The sequence below is a fragment of the Schistocerca gregaria genome, chromosome 1 (genome assembly GCF_023897955.1).
Source record: "Schistocerca gregaria isolate iqSchGreg1 chromosome 1, iqSchGreg1.2, whole genome shotgun sequence".
Taxonomy (NCBI): domain Eukaryota; kingdom Metazoa; phylum Arthropoda; class Insecta; order Orthoptera; family Acrididae; genus Schistocerca; species Schistocerca gregaria.
In genome coordinates, this window is record NC_064920.1 from 160,316,360 (window position 1) to 160,334,292 (window position 17,933).

The 17,933-nt window shown below is 38.5% G+C and overlaps 1 protein-coding gene across 3 annotated transcripts in view; it reads left to right on the forward strand.

Moving 5' to 3' along the window:
• Positions 1 to 17,933, forward strand: part of LOC126335421 (baculoviral IAP repeat-containing protein 6-like) — a 311,044-nt gene that overhangs the window by 266,556 nt on the left and 26,555 nt on the right. For all 3 annotated transcript variants that reach the window (XM_049998701.1, XM_049998709.1, XM_049998717.1), the window contains 6 exons: positions 1,895 to 2,111; positions 2,207 to 2,421; positions 6,965 to 7,162; positions 12,326 to 12,539; positions 13,491 to 13,677; positions 15,105 to 15,228. In XM_049998701.1, the coding sequence (XP_049854658.1) occupies positions 1,895 to 2,111; positions 2,207 to 2,421; positions 6,965 to 7,162; positions 12,326 to 12,539; positions 13,491 to 13,677; positions 15,105 to 15,228 (1,155 nt within the window). The remainder of the gene's footprint in view (positions 1 to 1,894; positions 2,112 to 2,206; positions 2,422 to 6,964; positions 7,163 to 12,325; positions 12,540 to 13,490; positions 13,678 to 15,104; positions 15,229 to 17,933) is intronic.

Consider the following 17,933-nt stretch of genomic DNA (forward strand, 5'->3'; position numbering starts at 1 on the left):
TTCTTTGTGCCTCTCTTCACTCTCCATAGATTATTAGTTGCAGCTGTGCGGATGACTTCTTTTATTCTATTCCAGCATTCATTTCATGGAACACCTTTAGATAGCAGTAAGCTCCATTAAGTGTTAAAATGTTTAGCATGGCTAGGTGGACTAATTATGACATTTGGTGTAATGTGAAAAGGAAAACAAGTTTTACTATCTTTTTATGAGTCTACAGCAGAATAAAGTAATGTCAAAACATACAAGTCTGTCTAATTTGCGGGAAAGAGGCTATATTTCTTCTCCAGAAGCACTTAATATAGGCTGAAATGACAAAATTTCACTAACACAGGACCAGTGGTTGGAGTTGGTTTTGATGAGGACGTAAAGAAAAATGGTAGAGATGCATAAAAATATTTTGACTTTAGGAGCAGGGGCTATGATTTGATAAGTGGACCCCAGCTGTTGTTGATGAAGTTACAAGAATTATAGCACTATTAATATTGATAGTTATGCAATATTGTCTAAAATATATTTGACTAAGAACAACATGCAAAAAACACAGTTTATACTAATGTCCTTAGTGAAGAAACATTTCATCTTTTATAGGTACCTACCTTTTTTTTGCAACAGACATTATCAGCATGAATGTGCTTAAAATATTTCTGTAATAACGGTAATGCTGAACTCATAGAAAAATTTACTGAATTAAGGAAGGTGTATGTGCATGAACATTTATCCTTAAGACTTTGAACAGTATGAAAGGCTTACCGATACCGTAGAAACAACATAATCTGCATAAAATTAAAAGTGAAAGTTACTGAAAATACAGATCACATGGCAAAGAAAAATATTTACCACTTTTCTGCATTTTTTATTAGAAGAGAACAAATAAAACACTTTATAACATCTTTAAAATACCACTAATATGTCAGGGATTTGCAGTAAATTATGCGTATGCAATAATAAAATAAAGTAACAGCTGTATATTTACATAGGTTCCCCAGCTGCGACATAGTCGCGAATATAAACAGTGATCTAGGTACCCCCCTCCCCTCCCCTCAATTCCTTTGATGACGACCAGTTTCAGTCAGTAATGACCATCTTCAGATCTGTTCTACACCATGTCCTGATGTTATAAAGCCATAATGTCACTTTCGAAACATATAAATACACTAAGCAAAGCATCGTCACATAGAACTAAAATATGGTGTAAAATGGACCACTTTGTACACACAGTTGCAACTGGCTTTACTGTACAAAACCTACTGACACATTAGTACATGGTGTAGAACAGATCTAAAGATGGTCATTTGTTGTTGTCTGACTGTCCAATAATCTTTATTATTTGAAGAAGAATTGGATTCCCTGAGATCAGGAGGAGATTTTTGTTTTCATATGGTCTTCTCAAACATGCCTAGTTGTCAAAAACAGTATACCTTAGCAGCACTGGAGTTGTGAAAGACAGAGTTTATATTTAAAAATAAATAAAATAAAAATATGTTAAATACATAAAGCACAAGAACCTCACATGAGTAAGGTATTTGTCGTTAACTTCACTTACTAGCATAACAGGGAGGACAAGCAAAAGAAATAGTCTTGTGCTTTATTGTAGAAACATACAGTCTTTTCCACATTTATTACCTGTATTAGTGTACTGTACAAACAGTTTATTGAAAATTAATTCCACATTTTAATTTTCTTACATACACACTTATTCTTTCAATCTTTCCATAAAACACCCTAATATTATAGTATTGAGCTTAAGTCAATTAACAACTAATAATTGGCATTGCTAGTGGCCAATCGTGTTTCTAAAAAGAGTGGCAAAATTAGTTTTTATTCATGTTGTGAAGCATTTAGGTCGAAAATGAGTTCTTGTATTGATTGGGAATTTTTTGTTCATGTGGTACAGGACCTTGATGAAAGCATGCCTGGTGGCAGTTCATCGCCAGGAGGAGCCGGAGGGCGAACAACTGCTTTGCCACCACCATCTGTACCTCCGCATTCACTCGCAGCCTTCGGTCTCTTCCTGCGGCTACCAGGATATGCTGAGGTCTTACTAAAAGATAAGAAGAAAGCACAGTGTTTGCTACGACTTGCTCTTGGTGTTACTGATGATGGAGAAGGAGGTTAGTTTTTGTATTTGTAAGTCCTGGGGAAGGGAATGATTTTAAAAGGAATTCCTATATGAATGTGAAGTGACATAATGTCTATGTTTGTGTAGGTGACATCTTTAGTTCCCCAGTAGCGAACCACTTGCATACGTTACCTTTCCAAGTGCTGCGGCAGCTTTTTGATTCCACTCCACTTGCAACAACTGGTGGTGCTCTGTTAAGGCGAACAACAATAGAAATAGGTGCAATCCATCTTCTGCTTGGATGTCTTGCCATCTTCACTCATCAGTCACAGGATATCACGCTTCCAGGAGTGCAGCACGAGGTAACTGTTTCATGTTTTCTTTTTTATAATGTGACAACTTGTTGTGTGGCCATTCTCCTGATTTTATCACAGAGAAGTTCAGAGAGAGAATGTAAGTTGCAGTACTTACAGTGAGGCGAGTCAGTCTGTCACAACAAAGAAGAAACAACACATACTTCCTGATGGAAGTTCTGGGATTGCAGCCGATATTGTTCATTAGACTGTTCAGCTAAGACGTATGGCAGATGTCAAGATGAAATACTGTGTGTGTTTGTGGATGACAGGTGGCTCCAATACTGAAAAACCATCAAGTATTTAGTAAACCTGGAAACGTACAGGATTCAGAAAACACACACACACACACACACACACACACACACACACACACACACACACACAAACAGTTTAAATAATGTTAAAAACTCAGAAAATTCATCATTTACATTAGTTTGCACCTGCACTTCGTTACAACTTTGGGCTAGTTCTCATGAAAAATCTTGCATTTTGAAACTTAAGTCTTTTACAGACCAGAGTGGGATACAAATAATGGAAGGAGCAAAGGTAACTGCTCACCATATAAATGAAGCATTTAGAGGTCAGTAGCCACATAAAAAAAGATTGAAAATGTTGCTAAGGTTTCGAACAATATCCTCCTTCAGAGCTAATACAGCACTAACAGCCATGTTGGTCTTTTATGTGGCCATTGCTACCAGTCAACCATCTGTCTGAATTTGATAGCACCTACTTAATTGTAGCCTAGAGCAGAGTTGCCCAGCTGGTGGTGGGTGCTCTCTGCAAAGCACAATGTGCTCGACTTCAGTGGCCGCTTCACAACCTTCATTCTCCCAGTGTCTCTGAATTATAAAAGTGGAACTGATGCATACAAACATATTATTTGACTCACAATCCTCCTGGCCTCAGTCTCCCCATGTCTAGTTCCAAAACCACATACTTCCACCCCTCCCCCAGTCCACCATTTCACTTGTTCGACACACACACTCTCCTCTCACAGTATCCACCTTCCTCTGTTCTGTTTTCCCCCTTCAATCTATTTTCCAGCGAATTGTGTGCCACAGACAACAACTCTTTCCTGTGCCAAGGTGTTCCCTTGCTGCCCTTCTCTTCCAACGAGCCAACCAATTTGCTATCTACCATTTCTCCCCCTTCCCCTCCTCCTTTCTCGTCCCATCCAATCCAGTCATCACAAACCCCCTCCTCACCCCAGCTGAGCTTTAGTTCTTGCGCTGTGTGTGTGTGTGTGTGTGTGTGTGTGTGTGTGTGTGTGAAATGGGGTTTCATTGCTCATTTACAGCTAGAGATGGGAATTATTTGAATACACATTTATCTAAATAATTATTCAAATATATTAAAAACAAAGATTCCAAGACTTACCAAGCGGGAAAGCGCCGGCAGACAGGCACATGAACAAAACACACAAACACACACACACAGAATTACTAGCTATATTGTTCAAACAAATTTATTCACAAATAAGTTATTTGCAAAGAAAATGATTAGTCCTCTCTGCAAATACAGATAATTATTTGCGGTTTATTACTTGTAACTTAAATAATGAATAACAAGTTTTAATGGTTTTGAGAGGAGTCTGTATCAGTGACTCAGTGGATTGAGTTCCAGAATACAAAGATAACAGTCTGGGGTTTAACCCCATCAGTTCTATGATTTTTTTCTGTTACTTGTCACTGTTGTCACCTCTTAACATTGATAAGAATGCCAAATCAAGTTACACCCCATTTCAGAGTACATGTAGAACTATAAACCCCCTGTAACATGCTAAATATGTTGGTTCACAGATCAGAGGAAGGCAAGGGCATACCACCTCCAATAGAACAGTGCCTGGTAAAGCAACCTGTAGATTAAGCACAGCATTACTTGCTTCACACCATAATATGTGTAATATAACAATACTTCATATGCGGATGGACTTAGCAGTTACACTACTGACACAGCCCAAGTCATCTAACTCTGCACTTGCCTATACTTTTCCCCTCACCTGCTAGCATGTAGAAGTACTTTACTGACAGAAACTCTCAATCTAAAATACCTTCCTGCATTGTATCAAGATAGCTAACACACTCTGATATGAGTATCCCATTGATATAATTATGCATTTTATTTTGGTTTGTATTGTTATGAAAAAAGTGAAAAAAAGTAAGAGGGTTGGTTTGCTTGGGGGAGGAGACCAGACAGCGAGGTCATCAGTGTCATTGGATTAGGGAAGGGCGAGAAAGTAAGTCAGCTGTGCCCTTTCAAAGGAACCATCCCAGCATTTGCCTGGAGCAATTTAGGAAAATCACGGAAAACCTAAATCAGGATGGTCAGACACGGGATTGAACCACCGTCGTCCTGAAGGAGAGTCCAGTTTGCTAACCACCTCGCCACGTTGCTCAGTACAAAGTAAGAACTTGTGATTGCTAATGACTTAACTTTAAATCTAAGGTCTCCTAAAAATTTGCTTGAAAATGTTTCAGGGCTAGCTCTGAGTAGCTTTTCCAATAAAAAATGGAATAGTTTATCAATTCAATGATGATCTATGCAGTTACACAGAACTTTGACATTGAAAAATTTTGGAAGATACAGTAGGCTTGAGTATATAGATTGCAGCGTGCTGGCAACTTTTTAATAAAAAAAGTGCCAAGATATGATTAGGATACTTTTTCCTCTCTATACCAACTGCAACTGTTCCAGCAGTGTTTTACACAAAATAAAAACAAATAGTTTGTCATTATTGCTGTCCGTGACCAAGACATATAATAGCCAAAGAAATGTTGAAGAAATCAGCTCAAGAGTTTAAAGTCATGTATGACGACAAAAGAAAATGTATTTTTTTCATCTTTGAATGCAATTTGGGAGGTGTAGCTAATGTGGAATCACAGCAGAGTTATTTGCCAAAAGATGGGGCAAAATTGAATCTCATTTTTAAATGAATTAGATCATGATTTGAATGTCCTGTATTGGTGTCCTGAAATAAAGTTGATTTTGATAGATATAATATACCACTCTTCTTTGCATGTGCAAAACATATTTTGCAAAGAGAGAGTTGGTCTGAAAAGTAATTTGAAAACAACAAAAGTACATTTGTTTAATAAATGATAACTGTAGCCAAAAAATGGCCCTGAATTTTTAATTTATATATTATTTGTATCACTAGTTATTCACAGGTAATGAATGACTTTTTATTCATGCAAATAAATAATATTTGGAATAAATATTTTTGTTACTCACAAAAAATAAATAATAGTTGTTGCCTGTATTCTTTACACAAATAAATTTTTCTCCAGTCTGCTTATAGCTACATCACACTTTTTCTTACCCGTATATGTGGCCACAAGATCTTTTGTTACCCTTGCTGCACTGCAAACAGCAAAAGGTGTTTGAGGATGCTACTCAGTTCATCTGTAACTTTTTATGTGTGTGTGTCTCCTTACAAAATTATACTGATTTTATTGTTGAGACTTGTGTTGAATTTTGGTCAGGTTATTGAAAAAGGTATTCATGCTACCACTACATGATCAGTACACACACAAGATGATTATAACTTGTTAGCATTTCTAATTCATTAGCAGCTATCTCAAATTGTTGTTCAGTGACTGTGCAGGGTTTGTGTCTCAGTTTAAACTGTGTTCCTCTTCTGACGTTAACGTGAGATCCTTCACCTTCCAGGGAAAGGCCTACAGTAACTGTCTCGAAAAGCCCTACAGTAATAGTCTCTCCTTTCATACGAAGATGACACTAAGGCATCTTGGCCAATTCAAACTCTGTTCCAAACTAGGAAATGAATCCAAGACCTCTGTCGCTCACAGGGAAGTGCTCCACTGACAGGTTTGCAAGTGTGACCTGTCCTCATAGCTTTACTTCTGCTAGTATAGCTTTCCTACCTTTAAAAACTTCACAGAAGTTCTGTATAACTTATGGGACTAACACTTCTGAAAGAAAGTATATTGCACAGATACTTAACAAAATTTCTGATGCATACCTTGTGGGACTAGCACTCCTGGAATAATTTTCTCTTGTTGGCCTGGTAGTGTTCAGTTCGTAAATATGTTAGTCAATTATCTTTTGTGATAGGGAGACAGTGCAGTTTTTCTGTTCTCTCTTTCTATGTGATCTTTTCACCTTTGCAATCACACAAACTCGTCCCAATTGCTTGATAGTGCAAGACTTGGCCTCCATTCACCAGTTCATAACAGGTGACAACATTCTTATGTCTCCATCATTCATTGTGAAATTTTACTATGCATGTAGTAGAAAGAACATTTTGCAGTTAATATACAGCACACTCCTGTTGTGGTACGAACTCAAGTGTCTTAGGAGTATTACATATACAGGGTTAACCTGAAATGTGTCATAGGAGTATTACATATACAGGGTGAACCTGAAAACCACTGACAAAATTTCAAAGGCTGTTTAGAGATATTTACTGAGTATTTTGGTCCACACTGCCTTGTCACAGTGTAATTGCCTTTTGATTGGTTTCATATCTGCACTTATTAATTTAAATTAATGAACATTTTTCTACTTCTGTATTGTTATCTTTTTGTAGTTGGTGTTAGCAGCAACAAAAGCTTCAGCAACTGGTGGTGAAACCCATGTTCGTGGAGGGAAGTCTGATGACAAATCTCACTTGTATTGGGCAAAGGGAACAGGTTTTGGAACAGGGAGCACTGCACAGTCATGGAATGTTGAACAAGCTCTCCTGCGCCAGCGGAGCGAAGAGGAACATGTCACTGTGTTACTGCAGGTAAATAAATTGTGCATGGTGGAGAGTAGGGGTAAACAAAAATGGATACTAAGCATTTTGTATTCATTTTCTCTGTTGTTCAGTACAAAACAAATTACTTTTCTTTTTATATTAATGCTGAAAGCTTCCTGTTTGCTAGTGTTTTCATAAAGTATGGTTTATTAGTACGTAGAATGTTATACATTTATAATTCATTCTCTCTCTGAGTGACGATTGAGTTGGAACTTAATGTCTGATTAAAATTTTGTGCCAAACCAGCACACACACCCAGAAGCTACACTTGCTTAATCAATAAGAGCATTTCCCTGGAATGCAATGTTCTGTGTTTGTATTTGGAACAAAGATTTAATGTGGATGGAAGTTTCACTCTTCAGCTGAGTGAAAGTTTCCTTGTGGACGTATTTCTGGGATTAAAGAAAAACATCTGACAGGTCATTTTAGCAGTGTTTTTAAGATTAACAAGCACATACTGCACTACCCGAAATGATGCTTCGTTAGTAATTCTAGGAGTATGCTTGCAGGACTTGGAAATTAAGAAAAGGGCAGCATTTTACTGGTTAAAGAAATGCAATCAAATTGAAGTATGAAGGATGCTTGTAATTGAGGCCAATTCAAAAAAGGCAATAAAAGATCACATATTACAGCTGTGGTAAAATGAATGGGGCATTTCAGGCACAAGCACTAGAACATATGAATTTCTCCTTAATATCAAGAAGAGATAAAAAATGAGATTTCTTAACCCGCCAAGGGGATTGACACGTAATGTCACTGGCCGTGTCTATTATGCTACATACCTATACAAAATCAGCAGACAGATGAATGATAATTATGCCTGCGGTAGTGTGGGCTCACCAGAACACACATTGTGGGACTGCACATTCTACGATGCAATGGGTAATGGACATCAGGTATTAAGGATGTTGGACCCCAAAGTAGCTCTAAGGAGGGAGTCAAAGTGATGCATCTTGGATGATACTGTAGCCATAGTATCCAGGCAGGCTAAGGAAGACTTCACGAGGCATTCATCCATAAGTCAGCATGCTGCTGTCCACGCTAGACAACATACTCTGCAGGTGGAGAAAAGATAACAGATGCCAGTGACCACCGAATGAAATACTGTCGCAAGAATCTATGTTGCGTTGGTGCAAGTAATCGTGGAAGTGTGGACTTTAAGACGTAACTGATGGTGGGTGGAATTACGTGCTGTTGGAGGAAAGTGCTGCTGACGTGCTGCCCTGTGCCCAGGTGATGGATAGTATCAGGGTGGATCCAGTAGCAGAAACAACCATCTACAAGTTATATGTACTAAAATAAATGAATGGAGAACAAATTCTGTAGTTCTTGTGGTAGTATTAGTAATTGGGTAAATGGTTAAGGGTTTCATTGTAGATTTGTAGTAGTAGAAGCAGTTATAGTTTTTTCTTTCTTGAAAGAAAATTAAGAATCAGAAATAGATAGTTAATACATCATTTATTACTATCCAAGAAAATGTCAGTTGTGTGGCGTATTTTATATTTTCAGATAATAGGCTGTAATCATGAAGATAAATAAAATTAAATAATTTATTTTATCATTAGTGAACAGGCTTTGTTGGATGTAAGAAGTGCAGAGTAGCAGTGAGGCATTAAATTTTCAGGGAATTGCATTTTACCTGAAAAAATAAGTGAATTTCAAGAATCTCATAAAATCTTAAGGAATTATGCATGTTTAACATAGAACTGAAATTTAATTTCATTGAGTTTTATAAATCAAAAATTCTATAATACTTAATATTTCAAAGTGTGTTAATAATATGATTGTTATTTCATATAAGTTATTGATGTTTAAAAACTGCATTTAAACTACCTCTAATGGCTGGTATGTAGCTCGGCTGACAGGAAAGAAAAGTCATTATTGTGGTTTACTGGCCCTCTCCCTCCCCTACTCAGCATTAATTTATCAGGTGCTTCCTGAGACCATCTCCCTTATCATATTTATAATTCTCGGGGATTTCCCCTCCCCTCCCCCCCTCCCTCCAAATTTGACTAAGAACAGTACTTTTGTCTCTATCATTAGTTAGTCAGGGTGTACACACCTCAGGATATCCAGAAAAACCTTGGGAATTTTTTTCTTCCAAGATAAATCCGTGAAAATCTTGGGAATGTTTTATAATTCCAGTAATTTTTCATTACTTCACTTTTCAGTTAAATTTTTGTAATTTTAATTGGTAAGAACTGATATTATAATCAAAAATTTTACTTTAGTCTGTTACTGCAGAATAGTACTGCAGCAATAAATCATAAACAAGAGAATAACACCAAAATAAAACTTAAGTTGCAAAGAAAATGCACAATTTACAACAACATAACACAGAGCACACACAAACATATGCTGACAGCAAAATGTGTCAGACTATGCACTACTTCGGAACAACAAACTGCTTTGAATACATCTTTCTTCTGGACCTCATTTCAAGGAATGTGACCAAGTGAGGTGGCGCAGTGGTTAGCACACTGGACTCGCATTCGGGAGGACGACGGTTCAATCCCGTCTCCGGCCATCCTGATTTAGGTTTTCCGTGATTTCCCTAAATCGTTTCAGGCAAATGCCGGGATGGTTCCTTTGAAAGGGCACGGCCGATTTCCTTCCCAATCCTTCCCTAGCCCGAGCTTGTGCTCCGTCTCTAATGACCTCGTCGACGGGACGTTAAACACTAACCACCACCACCAAGGAATGTGACGTCACAACTGTTTACCTTTCTAACAGGTCATGAGAAAATAATGCAAACGATTGTTTTTAGAAGCATTACTTTCAAATTTTACTTCATTTTATGCAGGATGAGTTATGCTAGATATGAGAATGTGTGAAGAATTCCTTAAATCTTGGAGCATTAGATTCTCATTCAAAACTAAACAATGCGGATCAACCACCTAGAAAAATTTTGGGCCTAGAAGACCAGCCATTTATGACATTATTTAAAATTTTCTGGCGCATTTGTGTTTGATATACATGAAAGTAACTGGCTGTTCTGTGGGAACAATCAAAGTGCTCGACAGAACACGTATTCAGCCAGGTAACCCACCAAAATGTCCAGTACAGAGCAATGAAATTTATAATTATGCTTATGAGAAATATTCAGCTGCTGCAATTTAAGCTGGTACTCTTGGGATTCTGCCTAACAACACCCTCGGTAAAAACAGCAGAAATTGTTGATAATCGGTATATGTGAAAGCTTAGCTTTTCATGTGGCTATACTGTATGTATATTAATTTAAAAAGAATAAAACACTGGAAAATCCAGGAAGGAACATGATAGTGTTATGAAAAGAATAGCTGCTAGTCACCGTATGTATAGCGGAGATGCTGAGTCGCAGAGAGGCATAACACAAAGACTGTCACCGAGTCAGCTTTTGGCAAAAAAGGCATTCATCAGAAACACACACACACACACACACACACCTATATTTCTCCTGGGCCTCATTTCGATGGATGTAATGTCACAACATTTGTAACGGGTCGTGAGAAAATACTGCAAATGGTTTTTTTTAGAAGCCTTGCTTTCAGAGTTTATTTCCTTTTACGCGAAATAGGTGTGTGTGTGTGCGTGTGTGTGTGTGTGTGTGTGTGTGTGTGTGTGTGTGTGTGTGTGTGTTCTATTTCTGATGAACATCTTTTTGGCTGAAAGCTTACCTGGTTGACACTCGTTTTGTTGTGCCTATCTGTGAGCCAGAATCTCTGCTATTTGGTGATTTTAAATCATTAACGTTTTCTATTTGTGTTAGTGCTACTTAGCAGTGATGCTGCTATTGGCTGACTACATACGTTTCATATGCTCTGAATATCTGTTGTCATCAAGTGAGATCACATGAATGGGTGAAAAAGGAGTGTTGGATTCTCACTTTCATTACTTAAGAAACCACCATGGTGTAATGGTAATTATTGGAATTAGTGTTTACACTTTTGTAATAAGAAAAAATATACAGTGTGTGTGTTGCTGCACATCAAAGATCTTAACAAAATGCGGGTTTTTTGCTGGGATGCATTTCCTAAAGTGCCAGAAAGTTCTGTGCTGGTGTATAAATCCTTCGGCATTCAAATGATTGATAAATTTTACAGCCCTAAGGGATAGTAGATCATCACTTAACATGGGAAAAATGTACTTTCATCCAGGAAAAAGTTTATCATCACTTGAGAAAGTGTATTTGTAACCGGGTAATTCAAGAAAAATCTGAGAAATTTTTTTTCGTATCCACGTATACACCTTCATTAGTGCAAAAGATGCCACATATTTTTCCACTTCTGCTCAAGGCAGGCGTACTGTTGGTTTTGTGGTGAGCAGATTACCATATATAAACAGACTAGTCCTTTAAGTCATGTTGAAGCTGGGCATCTTAGTTTCAGTTGTGAGGGCAAAGTGAAAATTTCTGTTTTTGGGTGAACGTCACTGAATGTGGTTCCTGAAGGTCTGAAAATACCTCATTTACAGTGTCCATAACCCACCTCAGTGGACTCACAATTTTTTCACAAAAAATTTCTAGCAATTTGTGGGTAGGTGGAAGTTGGAGACTGTTTCATATCTGATTTCTGATGTGAAATGAAATGTCGGGTCTCTCTCTCTCCCTCTCTCTCTCTCTCTCTCTCTCTCTCTCTCTCTCTCTCTCTCTCTCTCTCTCTCCCAGCTACAAATGGCACAGAAGATCGTTTGCTCTCTTTAAAATGGAAAATGACATAGCACTGAAATTTTAATGTTGGGTTGAGTACAGATTGAAGATCTCTCTTGCATTATTTGTCTTATTTTCAGTTGTAATTCATCTTAAATTTGGCCAAAACTGTCACCAAGATTGCAAGACATTTTGCATCCCTTTTCTCAAAGCCTTGTCAAAGAAAGAACTTTTTATATCTTGAGCTGAAATTTTGCCCAGCATAGTTTTCGTCTCTAAGGGACATCTGTGCAAAATTTCAGTCAGATAGGAGATAGTTTGATGGCAATCTGCAGTCAACTTGCTTCTGTTTCAAATTAAAAATAATTGACATGAAACTTAACGTTTTATAATTTGCTAATTTGCTTAATTAGATTCTTTTTAAAATCAGTTTTGCAGCTAGGCATGGTAGTATTTTTATGAGCAATGCCATTATGATATTGCACTGCATTTTTTGGTTTATTTAAATCTTATCTTTCGAACAGGTCTTCTCAAGTTATATCAATCCTGGTGGTCAAGCTCCAACATCCTTGTCCAGTAAAGATGATGACGATGATGACGATGACGATGATGATGAAGATGAAGATGAAAACCAAGGGGGTACAAAGGAACAGCCACAACTACCTCGGGTGTTCTACGACCTCCTCAAGCAGTCTTGTCTCTTGCCAGCAGTCTCTGCGTATCTGAGGAATGATTCAGGTTACAATTATAACCTATGACTAATTATTTGCATTGACAAATTTCTTTTTCTCTTGGATATTTATCTGTTGTTTTATTTGATTATTGTTTTTATTTTTACAGTTGATAGATGTCACATAAGTTTTGCTAAATATATAAATTCTCTTATTTCAGGTATTATAGAAGTATGAGGTTCTGTAAGTGTAAATGTCCTGTTATTAACAATATATGAATGACAGCACAAAAGTAATACTAAACATCATGTTGGGAAGGAGAGCAATAAAGACTTCATACTCGGAAGTATATTTCTCGTTTCGGAAAATAACTGTGCACTATAAACTGCCTACCGTAATGCACCAACAAAAAAGTCAAGAGCAATGTGTGTAAACAAATTTCATTTTGCGGCTTCAGTAATTTGTCCAATATTGAAACACAATGAAATGTGCCACATTTGTAAACAAGTACAAAAAAAAAAAAAAAAAAAGCCCAAGCGTGTAGTGCTTTTTAAGTACATAGTGTTTTAAAATGAATATCAGGGTTTTAAGGCTTTCTAGATTTATTACATTAACCCTTTTGGTGCCATGCGATTTTCAAGGTATAATTGGACTTTCAATCTGAGAACATTATTATTATTTATACCTTGACACAGTTGTGTGAAACAAGAATTTTATGGAGTAATGCATCAGTGCCCCCTCCCTTTACTTTACGAGTGAGTGCGTGTCTGGTTCTACCAAATACATTGCTAGGGCATTGGTGTGGAAACCATCAAGGAAAATTTCTTCTGCTGTGTTGGTTATGTTATTAAAATTCCAAGATCCTTGTTGTAATGAGTGAAAAGTTATCGAACTTGGTGTGTGTGGTTTATGTGCATCATATGACAAATGGTATAGGTATTTTTTGTGATAGTGTTGGGATTGAACCTTGTTATTATTGCTGTTCAGCTACCTATAAATGGTTTTTAATATGTTTCAGTGTTGGACATGGCGCGACATATTCCGTTGTACCGTGCAGTGCTACAGCTCCTGCGTGCCATGGCCCTGAGCCCTCAGCTGGTGACACTGCTGCTGCCGCATGATGGCGGACAGCATGATGACCTCTCTGTCGTGTGCCTCCTTACCAAGATGCGTACTTGTGTTGACACATATGCCTCCCGCCTGAAGTTAGTAATTGCTCTCTTAGTTTATCATTAATTTATGAATGAGCTACTAAATAAAACATTTGCCATACATGGGAAAAAAAAGCAAGTTTACAAATGTGGAGGAAATTAATTGCATCTATTTATGTATGATTGATGAAGTAATAGCGGTTCTTTTGTTTTTGAGATCTATTCTGCAATGATTCCTTTCCTATCTTGTAAGTAGCGAATAATTTATTGTTTGTCAAATGTGGGAAACTATAACCAACTTAATGCTCTTAAGACTGTAGATTGAACTGTTATTGAAAGAATAATTTTTCAGGTGTGTTGCTTCATACTGCACAACATTTTATTGACACATTTAACAACTATTGACAAAGTCTGTTGGGCTATCATAGCTCTTAGCTTCCTTTATAATACAGGTGCTGTAGTTCGATAGTTGGTCATTTTTTGTTTTCCCATTTAGTTACGTGACAGTTGAAGTTTATTCACTGGTAACACCTATGTACCATTTATTTTTAAACTATCTTCTTTCCAATTAAAGCTGTGATTGCATTGCTGAAATCTCAAAAATATTGATAGTGTCAGTGTTCCACAAAGCATGAATTATTATAGTTCATATTGGATAAACCATTATTTTCATGTAATGCCTGTGCTCAGGTAATGCAGATCAATGTAAAGGAGTGAAGTCAGTTATATATTCTTCGTAAAATGTAATGCTTCCTGTGAAAATAGTGTTCTTATAAATTTCGGTCTTGTAAGGGAATTCCTAATACCTTCCATATTTTTGCCACCATTTTCAACAATCTGCTTATTATGCTATTGTTGACAAAGTTAATAAACATTGTGAAGTTCAATTATAGTCGTTCTTAATGCTATTACAAGCATTGCTTCCATTAAGATTTATGTATAATATTTATAATATTTACTTTATTTCTGGTTTTACTGGTTACTGGTTTCTCAACCTTACATATTTTGGTGCACAATCTGTGTTCTTCAGGATTAATATGATAATACCTTTTAGTTTTATTCAGTTAAACATATCTTTATGAACAGTTGAAGTTAAATATTTCTCTGTGGATGCTGCTATGAAACAACTGAAACTTGTTTGTGAAATAGAGAGAAGTTTCTTGCAAGGGTAATTATAGCTGCACCCTCTTCCCTCTCCGTATAGTATAGATGCCCTTGTATATGGTAGGAACAAGGGGAGACATCCTTTGTTCGACCCAACTACAAATACTGTAATAGTAGGAGACACTGTAAACTTCTCTCAGGACTGTATGAAAGTGATGGAGTTAATATGTAATTTATCTTGTGAGACACCTGCTTCGCAGGTTGTCTCAGAGTCACTTGCTTTGTAGATTGTCATCTCTCTCTTGTGATATTTTTGTGATGTATTGTTTCTTTAACTACTGTTTGATTTACATTTTCAATCTTTTTATATTTTAAAGGCTCAATAAATCGAAAGGTAATGGAAAATCTCGAAGTAACGCAAAACTGCAGGAAGAAGTTGAACAGGATGAAGGTCTTGCACTTTTAATTCCAGACATTCAAGAAACTGCTAATATTGTACAGGTATGCCACTGTTGATCATACATACAATTTTCGTCATCATATATATTTCTAAGGAATGAATGTTTTAGTTTACTTGATGTCATCAGTCTTTGATTTATGATTTGGATTTGCATAGTTGTCACAGTCTTAAGCACTATTGAATGATCGACAACTTCTGAGACAAATCTCTTGCTTCATTTTATCTACAACCCCTTCAGTCATGCATGCAGGTGGCAATGCTGAACATTTTGACCCATATCAGATGTATTTTGAACACACATTTCTTTGAAGAGTATAACTGATAAAGATGTAATAGTTAAAACGGAGATGCTGAGATGCTGATAGGAAATAGACAAAACCTCTACACACGCACACAGTGTCTGGCTGTTAAGGCCAGACCGTGAGCAGCAGTTTATGGTGAGAGAGCCAACTGGGCATTGGGGTAAGGAGGAGGCGGGGGCAGGGAGGGGAAGGATAGCAGGGTGAGGGTTAGGGATGTAAACTGCAACTTGTGGAGCATACAGGAATGCGGTAGAGAGAGGGTAGGTGTAGTCGGAAGGTAAGGGGGAGGGATAGCAGAAAAAAAGGGGAAGTAAAACGACTGTGAGCAGGGTGGTGCTATAGAGGGCAACATAGTGCTTCCTGTTCCTATGAACAGGTAAGGGTAGATGGATAAGGACAGTGACTAAAGAAGGTTGAGACCAGGAGGGTTACAGGAATGTAGGATATTTTGGGGGGAGAGTACCCACCTGTGTGATTCAGAAAAGCTGGTGTCACTGGAAAGAATCTAGATGGCACAGGCTGTGAAGCAGTTATTGAAATGAAGAACGCCGTGTTGGGCAGTGTGCTCAGTAATGGGGTGGTCCAACTGTTTCTTGGCCATAGATTGTCGGTGGGCATTCTTGCAGACCTTGTTGGTTGTCATGCCCACATAGTGAGTGGTTGCAGCTTAGCTTGTAAATCACCTGACTTGTTTCACTCATAGCCCTGTCTTTGATGGGATAGGTGATGCTTGTGACTGGACTGGAGTAGGTTGTGGTGGGGGTGTATTGGACAGGTCTTGTGTCTAGGTGTATCCCGTGGATATGAGCCGTGAGGCAAGGGGTTAAGAGCAGGGCTTGTGTACAAATGGACGAGGATACTGTGTGGGTTCAGTGGGTGGCGGAATTCCACTGTGGAAGGGGTGGGACAGATAGTGGGTAGGACATTTCTCATTTTGGGGCACAACACGAGCTATTTGAAATCCTGGTGGAGAATGTGATTTAATTGCTCCAGTCCTGGGTGGTATTGAGTCACGAGGAGACTTCTCCTCTGTGGGTGCACAGTGGGACTTTGGGAGGTAGTGGGTGACTGGAGAGATAAGGCACAGGAGATATGTTTTTGTACAAGGTTGGAAGGGTAATTACTGTCTGTGAAAGCCTCAGTGAGACCTTTGGTATATTTCAAGAGGGACTAATTGTCACTGCAGATGCGATGGTCACAGGTGACTAAGCTGTATGGCAGAGAATTCTTGGTGGCAGCTGTCAAAATGAAAGTGATGTTGGTGGTTGATAGGCTTGATATGAATGGAGGTACTGATGTAGCCATCTCTGAGGCAGAGGTCAACATTGAGGAATTTACTGAGTGAGTTGGCGTCGGTTAGCACACTGGATTCACAATTGGGAGGGCAGTGGTTCAACCACGCATCTGGCCATCCTGATTAAGGTTTTTCGTGATTTCCCTAAATCACTTCAGATAAATACCGGGATGGTTCATGTGAAAGGGCACAGCCGATTTCCTTCCCCATCCTTCCCTAACCCAATGGGACTGGTGACCTTGCTATTTGGTCCCCTCTCCGTTTGAACCAACCAGCCATCGAGGAAGGTGGGTTGTTGGGTTGAGTGGGACCAAGTTAATCTCAGCTCTCGTAAGCCAACACCATTTTACCTACAAGCTACCCTCTTATATACAAGATACCAACCATTTCCTCCACCGACTCTTCACAATTCCTATACGTTTACCATATGCTGCGCAGCACCTCACTATTGATGCCACCTCCCTTTACATTCACACTCCTAATGCCTATGGCCTTACTGCTATTGAACAAACAGACCTGGGGTACGGCTATGGGGACCTGCATGTCATTATTCTTTGCCAACTTATTCATGGGCTCGCTAGAGGAATCCTCCCTAAACACCCAGAATCCCAAACCACTCACCTAGTTCAGATTCATTGATGAAATCTTCGTGATCTGGATCAAGGGTGAGGCCACTCTATCCACATTTGCCCAGAGCTTCAACAGCTTCTCCCCCATTAACTTCACCTGGCCCTGCTCAACCCAACAAGCCTCCTTCCTGATGTTGACTTCCACCTCAAAGACGGCTACATCAGTACCTCCGTCCATATCAGACTCACCAACCACCAGCAGTACCATCACTCTGGCAGCTGCCACCCATTCTATACCAAGAAGTCCCTTCCAACAGCCTGGCTGTTGCATCTGCAGTGGCAATATGCTGCAGGTCTCACTTCTACACAAACAGATCTCCCATGGCTTATCTCTCCAGTCACCCACCACCTCCCAACATCCCACCATCCAGCCGCAGAGGAGCAGTCTCCTTGTGTTCAGTGTCACCCATGACTGGAGCAGCTAAATCAAGTCTCTGGCAGGTTTTTGGCTACCTCTCATTGTGCCCCGAAATGCTAAATGTGTGGTGTCACCACCAGACACCACACTTGCTAAGTGGTAG